Source organism: Rhipicephalus sanguineus, chromosome 4 (genome assembly GCF_013339695.2).
Source record: "Rhipicephalus sanguineus isolate Rsan-2018 chromosome 4, BIME_Rsan_1.4, whole genome shotgun sequence".
NCBI lineage: Eukaryota > Metazoa > Arthropoda > Arachnida > Ixodida > Ixodidae > Rhipicephalus > Rhipicephalus sanguineus.
In genome coordinates this window covers 172447755-172469136 of record NC_051179.1, presented here as the reverse complement: position 1 = coordinate 172469136, position 21382 = coordinate 172447755, and the positions used below count along the sequence as shown (strand labels likewise).

Genomic DNA, 21382 nt, shown 5'->3' with positions numbered 1-21382 from the left:
TGCAGGCGAGTCGTAATTTATTATTCACTCGAGTAACGCCTACACTGAGCGCCTGATTACTTCCACGCCGCGAACGCAGGCGTTCTCGCACTCGCTGTGCGTCTGGAACCTGTTACTGCCGGTGAGGCACCGGTGGTCCGTATCTGCAACCAGCGTCGCCGACAGGCATTCTGGACTGTTTCCGGGGCCCACGGCGCGCTGGAAGAAGGCGGGAAATCTAAGCTGCTGGCCCGTGCAAACGCTTGGTCTCGGAACGCGGCACGCATTTGAACTTGCAGCGACAGCGGCGTCACCAGATTTGGCGCCCACGGGGTCAATTTCGAAGCCTCCACGATTAAGGCACCTTTTGCTGCACTGGGCTAGGCTGGTGAACAAATCACCGTCAAGTGACGGGCACTGGCCCAAAGGAAAGTTCCACATGTGGCAGCCGGTGCCGTCGAAGAACCACGTGCTGCTGCCGTTCACGATGTCGTCGCTGAGAAAAAAAGGGCAATGAAATAAGTTACTGTTACACGAAATTTTCATCTTTGGTGGGCATTTAACCCATTCGACACAGCATGGGGAGCTATAACCCCATGGAGCAAAGGCTTCGTATCTAAGGCTATATCAGACGTCAGAGCATGGAAAGTCACCACGAGTGATAACAAATCGGGAATGAACATCACTCTCCGGCTGTCAAGGCCATCGCGGACGGCAGCCTGATTGAAACATTCTACCTCATGCATATTTACGAGTTAAATAAAAGTGGTATTTGAGCGTAAGACTGCTCGCATATAAGCGCATATAAGCGACAGTGTTGTTGCATAAACCTTCTCTTGTGTGCTCTAAAACATATCACTTGTTTGCACAAAGTGCCCAATTGTCGACACAGTCTTGATTTTCAGGTCGCAGAGCAATGACCAGGATGCTATTGCGATAGCAATTGTCAGATCAATGCAAGGAAATTAGTGGAAGCCTGTTGTTTTGTATTCCTTTCTACCATCATTTAAATTTCGATATTATTTATGACACGTCTTTTCATTTTGTGTAACAAACATCGATTCCCTTATAGCTCAATGTGAACGAATAATGGGCCACGCTATATATATTTATGTTTAAAAGCATGCTTAGTTTCATGTATAGGCTTGCATACTCGTATAATTAAACATGAACGGTTCACAAAAAAGAATAAGTAAGGCAGCTTTGCACAAGTGGCGCCAAACGTGAAAGAAGTGCGGAGCTGCGCGGGCTTCCTTGTTTCGCTTTATGTTTTTTTTTTTCTCTTTCTTTCTTCCTCTCAATCTTTCTGCTTCTCTCATCTCTGTTTTTTCTTTGCCTTCCGTGTCTCTCTTTATGGCTATTTATTTCTTTCTCTCTTTCTTCGTCGTTGTTTCTCTTTTTCGACTTTCTTTCTCTCTCTCTCTCTTTACACTCTCTTTACTTCGTTCTCTCTTTCTTTGATTCTGTCTTTTTCTTTCTTTCTGTGCTATGCACATAATAATAAGGAGCAAATCAGGAGCTAATCGGCAAATGACGAGGGCATAGCTCTTTTCCCTCCTCTTTGCCCTTACTTCTCTTTCGAACCCCCTTACTATACTACACTACACTACACTATACTATACTATACTATACTATACTATACTATACTATACTATAATATGATATACTATTCGCAATGCCCATATACTGTAGCGCCGCCAAGCGGAATTCAGGAGCGTCCTCTCGAGGAGCGTTAGTAGACGACAAAATGGCAGCACTACGCAGTCGCTCCCTTGTTCGGCTGTGCTAACCTCAGTGTTAACGCGCTAGCAAGGAAGGAACACTACGACTTGGCATGTTCCCTACATCAGTGAACAAACTGGGCTCTCCGTGACACGAGAAATCCGATTCGTTCTTGCGAGGCGCGAAGTTTTCTTGAAAATAACGTGGCGACTCGCGCTTTCAATGCTAGCCCACAGCGTACGCACACTATCAGCTTCGCGAGGCTTTCTGTAGCCACGTAGGTTAGTTAAATGTTATCGTATGACATATTCAGTTGAAGCTCACCCTGTTTTACTTGTATAAAGCATTGGTCAGTGTTTCTTGTAGTGCATGAATCCCGTAACACTGTACGCGGGAGGTCGCGCCGGCTCGCGATGTGCTCTTGTAAAACTGAGCGATCTCAAGTTGTCGATACATTAAAATATGCCTCTATCTTTTGTCAGCAAAGCGCTCGTACTAATCGTGCGAGCGACGTTTCAGTCATTCGAGGACGCGTCTGCTCCACGCCTTTCGTGGAGCGAACGCTTTCCACGCCGTCCTTCGCCAGTGTGTTGGTTTCATAGCCAGCGCTGCGCCGCTTGTTTTTGTACGTTTGTTGATAGCTGGCAGCACACTGCAAGCGATTTTCTCGTTGACCGATCTGAGAGCGAAATGTTCTCCGCGCCCGGACGTCTCTGTAATTGTAAACGTGGTGACGCGGAGTGGTCGAAGTTGTTCGGCGGAGGAAATTCTTCAGATTGCTTTCAGCAGTGATGTTGAAAGAAACCACCTTGACGACGAGGATTTTTCACTGGACGTAGAAGACTGTAAAGGCACCGAGAGTGACAGGACGGTGAACGATCAGCTGCCAACTCACGAGGAGCGAGTTGCACTTCACGTCCCCTCGTGCGTTATTGTTCTTTCACGCTCGTAAGTCACTTTGATTGTATTTAATGTATAATATCCTCAGAGCGAGATCAAAATAAAAGCATAGTTCCTCTTGTGCATTGCATGTATCAATTATTGTGGATATTATGGAGCGCCGCATGCCGCCAACACGCTCGAGCTCGACCAGAGAAGCGAAATGGTTAGAGCGTTGGAACGTGCAGTCACAGCCACAATCCACGCCTTCGGCTAACTTCGTGCCTGCAACATGCGAGTGAAGTGAATTGCACACGGCTAGAGCTTCAGCATGGCTGTGGCAAAAGCGCTACTGAATGGGAAGTTAAATGCTTGTGTTCCCTTGAAGACGTAACTCCGCGTTCCCGACTCAAACCATCACCACGTTAAACGTGCGGTCCCGTGCAGCAGCGATGGCGCTACTCGCTGGCGGCCTACCACTGCGGCAAATCCGTAAGGCAGGCTCGGTACAACGTATCTATAAACGTTGGCTCGGTACGTACTACCTCGGGGTGCCCTTCTGCTCGTACGTCAATTTTAGTTCATGCAGTTTTATGTAGCACGCACAGGATTTCGCAAAGCATCGTTATGCACGGTAACGGAGCTGAAACATAACATTTCACACCACAGCAAATAATTAGGTGGCGAGTACTTAGCACTTTCCATGGTTTGGGAAAGTAGTTTAGTCTAATATTCAATTCAGCACAGCTCATGACTTCATCCGGTGAAAGTGGCACGGGCCGTACGTCCGCACGTACTATCTGTTCCTATGCTAACAAACGGGTTGACCCTCCTCCTGGCGCCATCTTGGAAAGCACGGCGCGCCACCTATAGTTCGTGGGCATTGCGAATACTATACTATACTATACAAGGCTATGAAATGGTCTACTCGCGTGCCTTGATAGCTTTCGACGCTTGCCTTCGCATCGCGGAAACGCAGGTTCGAATCTCACCAAACGAGAATTTTTTTTCGCCAGGAATTTCTGTATTTATCTTTCTTTCGATCTCTTCCTCTCTCTCTTTCTTTTTTTTCTCCTCGTCTCTGTTGTAGTTCTCTCACCCGCCAGAGTTATTGCATCCCACGTCAGACAGACCGGAGCACGTGTTCTGGGAGCGAAGGAGAACATGAAGAAAAGGATAAAATAGGCATGTGCCAGTCCATGATGATGATAGTTTTCTGTTCGCTCTGCACGGACGCTCAAACTGCTCCGCTGTTAAAAGAAAAACAGGGCGTGCCTATGAGCGAAGTTGCTTGTATTGGGTGTAATCAGTTGTCAATGTGAATTATTTATCTAGACTATTCGATTTTGGCTGCAACTTACTCTGTTTCTACTGATTAGCCTAGCAGACGGAGTGGCACAATCGCATAAGCCGGAGTGGATGCTTATTATTACTAGAACCGTAAGTTCGACAGATCCCACGTCTTCCAGGAACCGGTTTCTTGCGAAGCAGACAGCAGGTACTTTTATGCTGTATTTTATTACTTTCAGCCAAACGTTACGAAGTGGATCGACGTGTTTTCGTAAGTTTAGTGGTTGTGTGCACATCGTGGGCTTACCAGGCACATCGATAACACTGGCGTTTAAGGGTCACTTATAGTGTGACGTAACATCAGCAGTCACGTTAAAGCACATACGTCAGTATTATGGAAACGAAGTGCAGTTTACGGTGCAATGATGTGGATGTCACACGTAACTTTCGTTAATAGAGCGTGTATTAGCGCGGTACATAAAAGAAAGGAACACGACACAGACGTAGAGATAGGTAGGCGCCTACCTATCTCGACGTATGTGTCGTGTTCCTTTCTTTTATGCACCGCGCTAATACACGCTACGTTCATGGATGAACAATTCGCCCTTTCAGCAACCCTTCTGAATTCCGTTAATATATTTTTCCGGGGTGGAGCAACACTTCAGTGTAGCTTGCTGAATCATAGGAATACAAATGTAATGTTTATTAGACTGCTATGAAAGCGGAGCCAACACTGGAACCATGGACGTTAACCTGATATGACTCCTGTATCGCACGAGTACATCTATGGTGTTTATTGTTTTATTATAAAATAAGATAGCCAGGATCACAACCACAGTTGACGTTGCACAGGCATTACGCCTGCATAGGCTGTTTTTCCAAACGAGTTGATAGACGTGGCGTGGCTCTTAGTAGAATACCTGATTGCCAGCTAAAATGCTTGGGTTCGATTCCTGATGGGATCCTAATTAATATTTGCATTCGAAGCGTGAACGCTGCCGATGTCGGTTTTTCTGAACGTTCTCGCATTTAAATTACCAATGTCTGTTCTCGCCGTTTCTGGGTAGATATAAACTGTTGATCACCTGTATAGAAACTGCCTATCACCAAACGGGTATGTGCCACACGTGTCTGGAGAAAAGGGTTTGACGACGTACGCGACAGGATTTTCACGTTAGTCATGCCATGACCCAACCGTCATATTCATCAAATCCCCTTACCCTCCCATGCCAATTTTGGTCTACACGAAGTTAAAGAGGCGGTCACGAGAGCATCCAGACGTAGGTGGCTAGATAGATAGATAGATAGATAGATAGATAGATAGATAGATAGATAGATAGATAGATAGATAGATAGATAGATAGATAGATAGATAGATAGATAGATAGATAGATAGATAGATAGATAGATAGATAGATAGATAGATAGAATCGTAGATAGAAACGCTCAAAGTGCCTAAGGTTCGCTAAGAAATGCTTCGCATTTAGTACCCCTTCTACGGTGGTATTATCCGGCTACTAAATTTCTTTGATGTGCGTGAGCCGCGTTCAAGTAATTACGTTCTTTCAGTTGACTTGCATCGTTTGCGCAGTCGAAAAAGAATATCTCATTCGAGTTAATATGAGAAATAGTTTCTTTTTGCATAGAATAAAGTCCGCACACTATCATGAGCTTAATCTCGAGGGCCGGCTAAATGCTTGCTGGACCAGTAATTTTTTAGAGAATCAGTGTTTTATCGAACACATTGGCCCCATATAAAACATCTACAATTTGAAGCAACGTCACCTGCCTAAACCAGAATCTTATTTTACACTGGCTGAAAGCTTCCAAGCTTCAATGGAGACTACAGATAACTTGCGCTGTGCTTTCTTCGTTTCTTTATTTGTCGGCTTGACACGGTTTCAAAGCACCGTCACTCTACAAGCGTATTTCATGGCAATTGGCGCTGTTAACGGCCGCTTTTTCAGAATTGCGAGCATAATATCCACACCTGGCCCTAAATTTATCAAGCATTAGAAATAAATGTCCCATTTAGTTCCCTCATAGGATATCAAAATTGTTTATCACAACTGTTCAATAGAACATTTAGTTCACTCATGATATATGAAAATTGTTTATCACAGCTGCTCTATAGAACATAAAATAACCGAGAAAAGAAAGATTCAGTGATTGGGAAAAGGTCGTGCCTAATTACGTCAAGAAGTCTTAAAACCTCAAATAACATTGCAATTTCTTCAGTGGAATAATTGAAGGTTATTTTTGCACTGCCACCAAGTTAACTTTACCTTATAGTGTAACGTAGGCTAAAATTATCTCGGGAGAGTGGAAGATGTAGCCATATGGCACTAAGGAATGACATTGTTTCGTAACTCTGTAGCTCTTGTTTACGCACATAATCAGCACAGAAGCCAGGCCCGTAGCCAGTAATTTTTTTTCGGGGAGGAGGGGCACTTGCTGAAAACCTTGACTATTTGAGAAAAACACCTATTTTCATTATTTAATTTTGGTAAAAACCCCTACTCCACCAAAATTTCGGGGGGGGGGGGGTAGCCGCTCCCCCCCTGGCTATCGGCCTGATAGAGGTAACACTGTTGTCCACCTCGTCCACATTTTTCTAGCTAGGTTTGTTATACGCGGCTATTCTGGTTGAACGACGGTCGTGTGTTAATCTCGCGCCGCGTAGAGAACTTACTCATTTGATTTCGTTAGGTGGCCATTAAGAGGAGCACTGGGGCTTGATAACGCTGTACTTTGAGGAAATTGGATAATAGTATACGCTCTAGTACAAAATATCTGTAGTAGCAACAAAAATGTCCTGTTTCAAACATACCACGAGAAGTCTACCAAAGGACACATTCCTTGAAGAAGTAAGCCATCTTAACAAACTCTGTTGCCCTGGGGTAATATATACAGAAAGCTTTTGTCATACTACTTGAGAAAATTTTAATAACAGATTAATTCCTAAGACCGTATGTAATCAGCCTATGTATTAAACATTGCATGCTTATCATACATAACGTGCCTCTTAAATAAGCAAACAGAGAACGAAGCCGAGGGAGGCATCGCGGACATTTTTTTGTATTTTTAACGGTATATTGTAGTAATTGTAACGTAAAGGAAAACTAATCAAACTGGATGCAAAATCAACCTGCCGCCGGTAAGGGCCAAACCCACAACCTTAGGATAACGCGGCCTACGCTCGACCAATTGAGCTACAGCGGCGGTCACTTTTCCATCCACTTTATTGGGTACTTCTGTTTGCGTAATCATAGAAGTGTTAGCCAGCGCCACTTGTAGTCATGGCGGCGAGTGCTGAACACTCTTTCTGCCAGCTGGCGTTATTCGCTTCACGAACAGACAGCTGACTAATAAGCTCTCATTGTTTGCGAAGGTGTTAAACCTTCGCAAACAATGAGAGCTTATTAGTCAGTGCCTAGTGAGATCCGTGAAGCTAACCTTGTAGGGAACCGTCGGACACAATAGCCTCACGGAGGAGGGACTTGTCACAACTCTAACGGAAGTTGAGAACGTGCTGAATTCCAGGCCAGATAGGTACGTGTACATTGATATCATCATCATCATCATCATCATCATCATTACGAGCGGTAGAGATGCTCGAGATCCCCATTCGGCCTTGCCTGTATAGCAACAGGTCGAGGATGAGGGCATTACTACCCTTAAGTTTTCAACCGAAGGTGTTTATCTCTTCACATACAGTTACAATTAAAACACACTCACCGAAAAAGAACTGCTTCTGCACGAGAAAGAAAATGGTATACCAGGATAACGCGCACTGGTTTATCAAAAAACTCTGAAGGCTATTTCAAGGGCGGTCATCGGGGCCAGCCTTTATTGCGATGGCAGTTATAGGAGCGCTCAAGCCCTTATTTTTGCCGTCGCCGTCATGTTCCGTATTGTATCCAAATCATTAACATCGCGCGCGTGTTGTATGTTTATTGCACCAGTGAAAGCGTGCTAGCGCTGCCGCCAGTCACGGCTCAAGCGGAGATGAGGCGTTCTAGCCCTCTCCGTCGCGCAAAGGCGCTTATGAAGGGATGCCGGAAGGGGGGCTACGTCACTCCTGCAGGCAAACATTGATCAAGTGGGCTTGGTCGCACGTCGTCCCGCGCGCGCTATCTAGACAGAGATCAGCAAGCGGCTCGTACGTCATTTGTGCTCCCAGCGCTTACTTAGCGTTCAAGCATTGTAAAGCACGCAGGTAGCTTGGATGGCTGGAGCGGCCGTGTTCCCTTACGCCTGCACGTTTTATAGCTGCGCTAGATCGGATCTTGAAGAAATTATCTGCTAGCCTCACTACGTGTAACACTCCGATTTTTGCCATCCCATTCATTAGTTCGCTCTTGCGCGAAAGTGCACATTTTATAAAGATTTAAAGACAGCATAGACGAGTGAAGTAAGGGTATTATGATTTATAGATTGCAATTTATATTCTACGTGCACCTAATTGGCAAATATATGAACAGAAGCTGCCACATGCATGCATTTTCATCAATCACCGAAGTCAAAAAGTAGCACGATTCCATCATTGATAATTGAGAAGTCAGAAGCCCTATACAACAACAACGCGTCGACATTGAGAGTATGTAATGCGCTTTTCATTCTCTCAAAGCGCACCCGAAGGCTTCTTCAGCACTGATGCGCACGCTTCAGCACTGCCCACCTGCGCAGGCTGCGCTCACTAAAGCGCGCTTTGCCCCAGCATGCGTCACATCAGCAAGGCGCACGCGAGCGACTTGCCCAGCTGTCTGTGCTGGGCGCGTCACTCGCGTGACATATACGAGGGTGGTCCGATAAGTACTTAGCCTGCAAAAGAAAAGCGAAAATTTTGGAATGGTGTCCATTTAGTTCTCAACATAGTCCCCTTTCAACTCTATACACTTGACTCAGCAATCCTCCAACTTCTTGATCCCGTCAGGAAAATACGTTTTCTCCTGAGCTGCAAAGTAGGCTTCTGGGGCGGCGATAACTTCTTCATTCGACTCAAATTTTTGTCCGGCGAGTGTCTTCTTCAAGTTGGGAAACAAGAAGAAATCACTCGGGGCCAATCTGGAGAATAGGGTGGATGGGGCACCACTTCGTAGCCCAGTTCGACCAACTTGGCCGTGGCGACGGCGCATGTGTGAGCTGCCGCGTTGTCATGGTGGAAGAGCACCTTTTTCTTCACCGAATGTGGCCGTTTTATTTTTGCAATTCGGCGTCGAATCGGCCCAGTAATTCGGCGTAGTAGGGTCCTGTCACCGTTTTGCCCTTCTCAGCGTAGTCGATGATCACACCTTGAGAATCCCAGAAAGTGGCGGCCATCACCTCTCCGGCCGATGCGACAGTCTTCGCCTTCTTCGGAGCAGGTTCTCCGGGTGCAGTCCACTGTTTCGACTGTTCTTTGGTCTCTGGCGTGTACCAGTGGATCCATGTTTCGTCGACGGTCACAAAACAACGCAGGAACTCCTTCGGATTACACTTAAACAGCTTCAAACACTGCTCCGAAGTGGTCTCACGGACGCGCTTGTTGTCCGGAGTGAGCAAACGCGGCACCCATCGCGCCGTCAGCTTTCTCATGCCCAAAATTTCATGCAGGATATGACCCACGCGGTCTTTTGAGATGCCTACTGCCTCAGCTATCTCGCGCACCTTCAGTAGGCGGTCTGCCAATACGAGGTCGTGGAGTTTTGCCACGTTATCGGCCGTGGTATCCGTTTGCGGGGCCCCAGGGCGAGGATCATCAAAAACAGACGTGCGACCATGTTTAAACTCGTTGAACCAATTTTTGACAGTTGCCATCGAAGGAGAAGACTCACCGTAGACGGCATCCAGTTGCTCTGATTTCGCTGCGCTATTTCTCTTCCAAAAACAAGAATCGAAACACCGACCGATATTGCTCTTTTCCCATTTTTAACGGACACACGAAAATCACCTGCTTCCTCAAGCGGCCAAAACAAAACCGCGAGCCCGATTCGACTGGACCTTTGCATATGTCCCTCTAAGAGAGAGATACTCAACGTCAGTATATGTCTCGTGCGATAGCGTCGCGCTCTCGCGGTGAGGCTAAGTACTTATCGGACCACCCTCGTAAGCCCGGCATATTCAGACTTGAAAGTTGCAGAAGCCAGCGAGATATCTTTGATGCCATTCGGCAAAGAATTGAATTATGTGTGTGTGTCATCAATGTTAATTAGTGAATGAAAGCGTGGGACGTTCCTACGGAGAAAGCTAGAGTACACTACACTCTTATTCAAGTACCGTATAACGTCCGGCACATAAACGGCCCATTTTTATTCCACCACAACGTACTGCATATAAGCGGCCCTTCAATCGCCATTAAGCGTGACAAATTCTGCGGTGACGGATTGGGCCCGCTATATGCGGCCGCGAGCGGTCGCAACGCTTATATGGAGCCCGAGGCGGAAATGGCTCGAGCGGACGCAACGCTTATATGGGGCCCGACGCGAAAGGCGGACGCAACGCTTATATACAGAGCCCCGCCTCCCTGACCTTCGCCTGTGTGAAAAGCCACAAATACGTTTTATTTTTAATAAAAATTATGGCCTGTAGCATATCACGACACTGCTGCCACCTACATTCTTTTTGGTTTAGACTGTAAGCTAACAGTTGCAACAGGTCTCGTACTGCCGGAGCACCACCAGCTTCCCGTGAACACATGTGTGCCGCGCTTACATGTTTATCGTGTATTGTGTGCGTTTATTGCGTGCTTATCGTACGCGACATTCGTCGACTGGGCATTTCCCGCGTGTTGGGGCGTTCTCCTGCCTTGATCCAGTAGCGGATGATGGTCGTTGTTCGTTGCCACTCAACACAGCCTCACGGGACGCACAGCTTTGTGTCCGCGCTCAAAAGTGCTTTCTTGCTTCGTTCATCGATTACTCACGTTGATCGAGTGATCGAGTGTACTTCCGAAGACAATCCGCGTCCGAGTGTTTTGACAAGCGGCGACCGCGGTTCCACAGGAGCGGAAGCTTGAGCCTTTTGACGAGCGACTGTGCCAAACTTGGGTAAGTTGAAGAAGGTCGCTGAACTACGTAACTTTGTTACTTCATTGCATGACAACTGTTTGCAGTAACCGTCGTGTTGGCACAGCGAGGATGATCAACAGATACCCGATAGGCAGGTATGTTTTGTGCTTTGGGTGCTCTTATATACACCACCATAAATGACATGTTTGAAGGATGCGCATTGCGCTACGCAATCTTATGCTTCGATCATGCAGGCCTCGTGTCGTTGTGCTGTTATTCCTTGACTGTTTACTGTACGAGGTCATCGCTTGAGAGTGTTTCTAGAATCCCTTGTCGCCGTTAGAAAGTGTGTGCTTTTAAACACATGGGGTCGTCCCATAATGTTTTCACTGTGGTGATGCGAGAGTTCACCAAACTCGGCAATAACACGCAAAATTATCACAAGACTGGGGACGTGATACAGGGGCGTAGCCAAGGGGTGTGTTGGGGGGTTCAACCCCCCCCCCCCCGAAATTTTTCAGTTTTGCTTGCGTATATAGGCACGCACACATACAAACGCACGCACGAACATACATAAAGTATGGTTGACCCCCCCCACCCGAAAAAAATTTCTGGCTACGCCCCTGACGTGATAGCAAAACACACAGCCCTGACACGCGCACACGATGATGGATATGTTTTCGTGGTTGCGTCCCCGAGCTTTTCGCCAGAAATCCATGCAGTTGTTTTGTGGTTAGGATTTTAACCTAGCTGCCTCATAAATGTTTTAAAGGAGCTCACTCGAAGTAATGTATTTGAGTGAATTACGTTACGTACTGGTACTAAGTGCACACTCCAACAAATGCGTACTTAATGTGAAGAAGCACATGTTTATATCAAATAGTGTTAGTAGACGAATATGTCAATTCAATTAGGTTAATTAAGCTAACACATGCTACTCTTTGTTTCAATATTGTGTGTTTGAGAAAATATGCGTGAGCTCGTGTTCTGCCATTATATATTTTTTCTTAGCATCTTTAAGCACACGAGGTTCTCTATCACAAATAACTTAGATTGTGCTCATGTTGCGAGAATGTTGCTTTATTGTGTGGTGCTTTAAGTTATTGTATTTTCACGCTTTTTTTTTACTTAGCATAGTACCAATATTGCTCTCTTACTTAAATGCATAACCAAGGTTTAGTATGCAGTGATTTAGGGTTTATTGAGCTTTGTAAGGTCATAAATTAAAAGAAAAAGATCTCAATTCTCATATATGTTTCCAGAAGTTCACAGAAAGTTGGAAAATATTATCGGTTTTGTGAAGGCCTTACATAACTTAAAATGAAATCAAATTGACAGCTCAACTCTACAAGACAAACTACACGGGAATTCGCTTTAGAGAACCAAAAGTTTGTTCCCTGAATGGCTTACATTCATGATGCAATACAATATGCATGGCTCATTCCCACCTCACACCAAGTGCACATAGACCACGCACACTCTTTCATTTTTTTTATATTTCGATAAAAGTGTGCATATCGTTATTTTCATGTGGATCGCCCATAGGGCTATGTGCATATTTCGGGTATTCCTTACAGTCTTGGGCAATAACTAGTTACTAGTAACGCATTACCGGTAACTAGTTACTTTTTTCGGTAACTTGTAACTGTAACTAGTTACTTTTAATTTATAGGAACTTGTAACGGTAACACTGTTACTTTTTTACAGAGTAACTGTAATGGGAAATACCGTTACAGTTACTTTCCCATATCCTCTCCACCTTTCATCTTTCCACAGCACGGCTCCCCTAGCAATTTAGGGGTGGAGGTCGCTTAGAGAATTATCTACCCTGCAGAAGACCGAGGTCAGCAGTCAGTCTTTAACACAACTTAAGTTTACTTGTAAACTACATGTCGTAAGTCAATCATGTTGGAACTGAACAACTTGCTAAATTCAAGTAGTTTTTTTTTTTTCCGGCGTATATATATCCTTTTTGTCACTTGAGCTTCTAGCTCGGTTCTTGGTGTACCGGTGGAACATCACGACGCCAAGTTTATATTCTCCCTCGTCCGAGGCTGCGCAATAATCGTGTTTGACTGACGGCTAGAAAGCAGCAGAGCGCGAAATGGTTGAGAGGCACAAATACCGTGAACTAAGTAATTTTTCAAAACCTCTTTGAAACTAATTGTAAAAGGTTTACTCCAACTTAATAGAACAATTATTAACAAAATCACATGGACGTTTTGCCTCCTATGCATGTGACATCCTCAGTATACACTGGCAACAAGAAAAAGAAAAGGAAAGAAAGAAAAAAATTTGCGCAGATCGACCAGTGTCCCATACGTCCGTGTAAACCAGTAGGGGAATGTGGTTGTTGCATGTTATAGTCGGATACAACTTTAGAAGTCAGCGGCATTTTCTCCTCAAAGGCAGATGAACATAAGCCTGCACCAATGGGCGCGCACTCGGGACGGACATCATGAGCGGGATGGCGGTGGCTTCGCCTTTGGAGAACATCGGCGCGTGCATGAGCGGGACTATTTCTTTTCTTTAGTCTCTCCTGACTTCTTAAGGTGTATCCGACTATAGTTACTATATATGCTACGACATGGCTCCTAAAGGTGCCATATACAGTAACTATATTGCAAGCCGACGCGTTGCAGCGAATGAACCGCGATTCCAGGAGTTCCTTCCCCTCACCTTCGTTCATGAGCCAGCGTCGTCACAGTGTTTACGTCAAAGCTATGCCCTGTTCTCCGGAAGTGTTAAACAAGCTCCATCTTAGAATGCGTTGCATGAGTTGCTTTAACAACATCCCGTTTGCCTTCTTTAAGCCTCGTTGATTCTTTCCTTCCCATTTCGCCGATGCAAGTCGCGTCGCAATGCCCGCATCGGGCTTGTATATCACCCTACTCTGATCGTCTGCAGGTGTGCAATCTTTGGGTTTCGCGAACACATGCCCCAGAGTATAACGGGACTTAGAAACGGTTTGTATGCCCAGCGGACGCAAAGCTAACCGAACAGGGTCTGATACACCTTGAACATATATATGGAACAGACACAATGGACGTCGTCTTCATTCGTCACACACTCTCCGTTGCTATTTGCATGCGCTTCTGGGTGTCGTTAATAAACACCCTATGATACTGCTGTCGTTCTAGTGCATCAACCGCATTTTCCATTTTGAGTATCAGAGGACATTTGTTATTATTATTTGCAAATAAATTCCCTTTTTCACCAACGGTGCATGAACAACAAAATTGATGCAACAAAATGAGGTGTACACAACAAATGCTTGTGTTTGGCCCCCTATTAGGTTTACTTCGTCTAGGGTTTTACCACGTGCAATTTTGACTGCCCGCATGCCTTCATACATATTTAATAAATGAATTCTATCGTTTGGTTTGTAATCTATTATTTATTTTATACAGTAACGGAAAAGTAGCGACGTTACTTCGTCACAGTAACTGCAACAAAGTAACGACGTTACTTGTCACAGTAAGTGTAACTGTAACAGGTTACTTTTGGAAACTCTGTAACTGTAACTGTAACAGTTACTTTAACAGAGCCACTGACTTCACCCATCAAGCACGTGTTTTTCAGACACCCCTCTCAATATCACTTAAATTCCACATGTGGGCTTTGCTTTTAAAAGTACGCCGCCCGCTTTCCCCGCCTGTAGTTGCCTTACCCACCATCTTCTGCAGCCCTTTGTGAGGGCTAGACGTGCCGCCCTTCTGCAGCCTTTCCAAGTGGCTTTCATACTCCACTCTTTTTTTTTGCCTTTGACGGCTCTCGCTCAGTAGACCCCCCCCCCCCTTTTCCATTTTTTTTCTTTTTTTCTCTCCTTTTTCTTGCTTTTTTTTTTCCTTCTTTGCAGCTCCCCTTACTTCTGAGATGAGAGGCCTGAGCGCCGTTGCAAACTTTCTTGAAATGATGTGGCAAGGGCTACACTCCTCTCTCTAGTTTTCTCTTTCCAGGCAGCAGTTACCAACAGCGACAAGCACCACCGCTAGACATGACGTCAACACTAACCCTTTAAAACTAACACGCCAAGGATGACAAGGTGCCTTCGATAAAGATAGGTCCCCCTATGGAAACGTCGGCCAGCCTGTCTGAGGCACTTTCTCCTGTTTGAAACCTATCCCACTTTTTTGGCTTAGGTAACTGTAACACTGTTACATTTTACTGGTAACGTGCCCATGACTGATTGCTTACTGTGTACATGTGTGAATGTTGAACACGCAATGGCACTCTTTCAATAGTCTGCAAGTGGCTGGTCCACTAATACCTGTTCTTATTGCACCCTGATCCCTTCATTCAAGGATCGATCTCTTTAATATATGAATATAGACTTGCCTGAGGACATGTTTGGTACTCACTATCTGTGTGTGGTTGGGTTTGTCTTGAGTGAAAATCAACATTTCCTTGTGGTATCTATTATGCATGTATCAGCGATGAGAGCTGTTCATGGCACCGACACAGAGGACAGATTGCAGTACAAGATAGGAGCATACTTCCTGCAAGCCCGGGCAAGCCATAATGAGTGGTAGGCATTTCCTTTTCATCACTAGATTGCGACAGTTTGGACACATAGCACCTATAGACCTTATGCAAAATCTGCTGCCATCTAGCGGCCGCTGTGTGCATTTCCGCCATGTTGAAGGCTAAGCGCGCTCCGCATGTAGAGCAAGGAGCGTACATATCAACGTGTGGCGGCTGATAAGAACGAAAATGCCAACATATTTTCGAGTGCTGTGTTGCTGAGATTGAGGAAATTGGGATGCTGAAAGAAGGTTTGCAGGAACCAAGCCTCCATGTTAGTACATTTCCTCGTGGCCGACGAGAATCAGCAGATCGTTCCGTTGCTTCGGTTACTGCTTACGACTAACGCCGTGTTTCCGTTCGCCGTTAATATATGTGGTATGTGACAGCATCGGCACTCATCAGAGAACACTCTTTCATGTCATGCCAGAACAAGAAAGTTTTCGCACCGTGTGCCTTGCTGCAGGCACAAACCCGCTTCGTGTACGAGCTTCAAAGCTGCATCGCGGCTACTCGCGCATGCCTGCGCTGCTGTTGATATTAGCTTGTTTATTAAATTGCGATAACAATTACATGTTAGACAGATAGCTCGTGCGCGTCATTGATTTGCAGCGGACGGACCGATTGTGCTGGAGCGTGTTGTTTGTAGTTTGTTTTCGATGGTGGAGTTTAACAAGGTAGCGTCTGGTGGGATGCTTTGCGTGCGTATTTCTTCACTATGCGTATTTTTCAAGCATTTCATGTGGTATCACTGCCAGGTTCAGACGGGTTGCCCGGATGTCCTGACCGCCCCCACCCCTTACTTCTTTTTGTTTAACTTATACCCCAGGAAGAGCAAATCAGGTTCTCCCAAAAGCTGATCCCCCCTTCGGAAAAATCCTCTGTACACTCCAGTTTGCTATGAAATGTTAACAGGTGCTTCAAGTGCGCGGTACTTTTCTTATGAAACTAAATAAAATGCTGTTCCGGGAAATGTGCTACATTCTACCGTGGGTGCGCTACCACTGGTTACGCGCTCAGGCGGTTTCAGTCGGCGAAGCAAAACTGCCTTGCCGCAACGGGTTTAAATTGTAAAGCACCAGTAGGCCCCTAAAGCGACAATGTGAACACGAATATTCTTGGCGTTTCCTGTTATATAGGATCACATATCGGAAGGATATTCAATAAAATACCAGCTGATCGGCATCTACTTCTAGGAGACACTACACTTTTCATGTTCACTTTCCACGTGCATGAGATGCGCAATTTTCTGCATTTTAATCGCACGGTAATTCTGTACATAACATAGGTCGGATGACTACAACAGCGAAATAATATTATTTCAAAGATAAAAGAGGACAACGTTTTATTTAAAATTAGATGGACACTACGTCGGCTCGACATAGGCTGTCCCTCATGAAATATGCTTTCAATTGGGTCAACTGCACTTTCTTACCGTCATCGCTGCGCCTAGCCGCGCTAAATAAAGCCTCTTCCCAACCATCCTACATTATACAAGCATGATATTCAGATAGCTAACAACGCTTTATTCGCTACACTGAAAACAGACAGGCCAATTTGTAACCTAGCGCAGAGCTTCATTATCGACGACGGACAGGCCTGCACGTGACTCGCAGTGTCAAACTTGCACCTTCTTCTCGCTGTGAGGCGGTTCTTTACACGTAATAACCGTCAACGTAAAAACTAGGAAATGCCGGTAACGTGTACAGGCCCGCCTGACATTTTTATGCCCTGATTGCCGACTACCAAAGCGGATACAAGCAAGAAGTGATAGCGGCGACAGCAATAGAATTCGGGCACAAGCCTCCAACATGGCGCCGAATCGTTAGCTTCGTCAAACCTCCAACAGATGGCAGCAATTTTGCATAAGGTCTATTGATATACAGGATATACTGGCCTTTAGCTTAGGAGTGAGAAACGTACCTTCTGCACTTCAGTGCAATGCATATTATTTAGTTTGCATTCCTTGAACATGGAACGTCGAATAGTTTGTATTGTTGAGCTTGTAATCTTTGAACATGGGATGTCGCCAGAGCCAACGTTTTGAAACTTGGAGTTGTCTTCATAAGGGAGCAACTGTTAATTCTTGATGTTGCCATCTTGATGAAGGCAAGTCTACTCGTACAAGAGTTGGCTGCAGTGACATACCGTTTGAAGATTTTTTTCGTCTCTTCAAGCCTCCTCCATCTTCCATCGAACATCTGTGATGTTTGTGCTGCCATGAAACTGTGGTGAAACTGTGTGGTGCTGCCATGAAAAAAAAATGGGGCGTGCGCAGGCACAGCACCATCGAAGAAAAATAATTATTTCTTTGTTAAAGATAGTGAAGGCACACTAATGCAATCTCAGCCAAGATTATTAATAGTTGCCGACTCAATTTTAATGTAGTAGTTTCGTTGCTGTGCATACGCACGATGAAACTCTCATCAAAAAGTGGGAAGCAACCACACATGCTCCAGTGTTCAGCTAACCAGTCATCACTGCCTTTCTTTATGTTTCAGTCTTCCTGAGCCTTTCTTGATACACTGCCCATTTGCCCCACATAATGCTTATCCCATCATCTGATAAACGATGCCTTCTTTGCAGAGCACATAATGTGTCCTGTGATTCCTATTGCAGCCAAGTGAGTGTCTGGGTTGCAACCTTTTCATAGTTTAGCACGCTTATTTGAGGCCGTGAACACTATGCTGATGATTGCCCGACCACCAACCGTTCTTATATTGTCGGATATCCCGTGCAGGTATGACATAGTGGCAAACATATTTGGCCATCACGATTAGCCATTTCTTTGGCCTGGCAGCTGGAAGGTGTTTGTTTAGTAGGGCTTCTGCAGCCAATACAGCAAGGGGAGCAGGATATCCTGCTTGCATCCAGCGAGTTCTTGAAATCAAGCCTCGTCCACAAGAAATAGGAACATGATTATTTAGTACAATATGCAAGCACATAAGTTTTTAAATGTTTTAGATATGAGGATGACTGCGTCTTTCTTTATTAAATACCACAAAGGTTCTTTCGAATCTGAAGCCACTAACATATTAACACTGGCACATGATTACTAACACCCACTGGTGCTTACCCACGAGCATCCGGGCATGGATTGTACCATATCAGGTTCCTGAATGTACAATTTCATTTGCATAAAAAGTGCATGAGCTAGTTATACGAACTGATGGGAAACAAGCCATTGCTGCCTCTTAGTTTCTCCCACTCAATAATGGTAGAAAGGTGCATTGTCTGACACTGCTTGGACAGTGGCGTAGCGAGGGGGTAGCAGACCGGGCCCATGCCCCCACTCGCCCTCTTCCCCGAAATGAATTTCTGCCTATGCCACTGTAGCTCGCTAACGCAGTAAAATTTCTGTTCCTATTACTTGTGGACAAGCCTTAATTTCCAAAGAACTCCCCTGACACAAGCAGGATATCCTGTTTCACCTTGCTGTATCGTTTGCATATGCCCTACCCAGAAAACCACCTTCCAGTTGCCAAGCCAAAAAAAAAAAGGCCAAATCTTGATGGCCGAAAAATGTTTGCCACGATGCCAATCTGCACGGAATATTCAACAATATAGAAACTGTTGGTGCTCGGAATCATCAGCATAATGTTCATGGCCTCAAATAAGCATGTTAAACTATGGAAAAGCAGCAACCCAGATACTCAGAGGAGAGGCTTGGCTGCAATAAGAATCACAGGACACGTTACGTGCCCTGCATATAAGGTACCGTTTATCAGATACTCCTATCATGGGGTAAGCATTATAGAGGGCAAATGGGGCAACATCTCAAGGAAGATTCAGGGAACATTGCAACAATGTAAAGAAACGCAGCGATTGCCTGTTTGCCAAACAGTAAAGAAACTATACACATTGATTATTGAGTCAGCAAGTATTCATAATCTTGGCCGAGATTGCGTTAGTGTGTCATTACACTACTTGTCAAAGAAATAACTATTTTCCTGGACGCAGCTGTGCCTGCGCATGTTGAAGTTTTCTTTTTAAATATAAATATGTGTGATCTGAGTCCAAAAAAACACTTAAAAGATAGCGCCTATCTGTGTCCCTTCTTGTCCTGTCTTCACTACTCTCTGCAATAAACGTAATGGTTAAAAGGGAGCCGTTCGGCGACCTAACAGCTGTCACTATTAGTGGGTTAGTAGGCCTTGAGGCGCTCCACGTTGACTATGTCGCGCCCTCGACGGCGCATGTCCAAAGCTGGTTTCGATGGGTTCGATCAGGTAGTTGACCGGTGATGTGCGCTCGATGACCCGGTAGGGGCCTTCGTATTTCGGCAGTAGTTTTGAAGAGAGGCCAGTTGCAGTGGTAGGGACCGAGAGCCATACGAGCGCTCCGGCGACTAACGTGGACTCAGAAGTGGTGGTGATGCCACCGTGAAGGCTCTTCTGCCGCTCTTGTTCGTGCGTTGTAAAGGTCTTTGCAAGCTTGCGACACTCTTCAGCAAGCCTGGCTGTGTCAGAAATAGGCGCACACTCAGATGGATCCGGCTTGTAGGGTAGTATCGTGTCAATGGTGTGCGACGGGTGCCTTCCGTACAACAGGAAGAAGGGTGAAAAACCAGTAGTGTTCTGAGGGGCGGTATTATAGGCGTAGGTGACGAAGGGCAGAATGGCATCCCAATTTGTGTGATCGGCGGCGACATACATTGAGAGCATGTCGCCGAGCGTGTGGTTAAAGTGTTCGGTTAGGCCATTCGTCTGCGGGTTGTAAGCAGTAGTTTTGCGGTGAACAGCATGGCACTCTTTGAGAATGGCTTCGACGACTTCCGACAAGAAGACACGGCCTCGATCGCTGAGCAGCTTCTAGGGTGGACTGTGACGCAGCATGAATCGGTGTAGCAGGAAGGAGGCAACATCGCACGCTGTAGCCGCTGTGAGGGCAGCGGTTTCGGCAGATCGCGTTAGATGGTCAACGGCGATGATGGCCCAACGGTTACCAGCCGAGGTCAGAGGAAGTGGTCCATACAAATCGATGCCCACGCGCCCACACGGATGGTTAGGGCAAGGTAATGGTTGTAGACCGACTGGTGACACGTGCGTTGAAGGGTTTTCGGTCGTTGGCAATCGAGGCAGGAGCGGACGAACTTCTGCACGTAACGGTACATCCCTCGCCAGAAGTATCGTTGTCGAATGCGGTGGTAAGTTTTGGATACCCCAGAGTGCGCGCATTGCGGATCAGAGTGGAAGGACTCACATATTTCAGCACGCAGACTTCGGGGTATCACAAATAGCCACTGGCGGCCGTTGGCGTTGTAATTGCGTCGGTGCAGTAGGTTGTCACGAATGGCGAAATTGTGGGCTTGACGACGCAACGGGCGAGAGTGGTTGGTGTTGCCGACGGATCAGTGAGCAAGTCTATCAGCGAGGTGATCCATTTATCCTTGCGCTGCTCGGTAGTGATGGTGTGAACGTCGATGGAAGAAACAGCAATGTGAGATACTGAGCAGGAGGCATTGGCGTCAGGCAAGGGGGAGCGCGAGAGGGCGTCGGCATCAGCATGCTGGCGTCCGTTGCGGTACAGCACGCGGATGTCGTAGTCTTGCAGGCAAAGTGCCCAGCGGGCGAGACGGCCCGAGGGATCCTTCAATGATGACAGCCAGCATAGTGCATGATGATCGGGACGACATCGACACATGGGCGACCATACAAATAATACAAAAATTTACTACTTTGAAAAATATTAGAGAAATACAAATGCATAGGTTCATTATTCACATAAAGGCCTCTTCATACAGCAAATATGAAACAAACAAGATGTTCACAGAAGTTAACCATAGCGTCCCAAATTTGACTAATTTTCACTAACGCAGCGTTTGTCGTGAATTTTTAAAAATGCATAATTTGCTCAGAATTCCATCAAATTATAAGAGCTATTTCTTCGTCACTTCTACTTATGCTAAATAGAAAGATATTTGTAAGGTATAGCTTCAGTAGCTGCCGCATGGTTGCGAATTTACAAAACGCACTCTTCCGTAAGATGGTCGTCGTCAA

The 21382-nt window shown here is 45.7% G+C and overlaps 1 protein-coding gene across 1 annotated transcript in view; it reads right to left on the bottom strand.

The window, feature by feature from the left end:
* LOC119389126 (uncharacterized) overlaps positions 1 to 21382 on the bottom strand; it is a 23173-nt gene continuing 1791 nt past the window's right edge. Inside the window, exon 2 of the mRNA XM_037656366.1 lies at positions 1 to 475. Within this exon, the coding sequence (XP_037512294.1) occupies positions 40 to 475 (436 nt within the window). The 3' untranslated portion in view covers positions 1 to 39. The remainder of the gene's footprint in view (positions 476 to 21382) is intronic.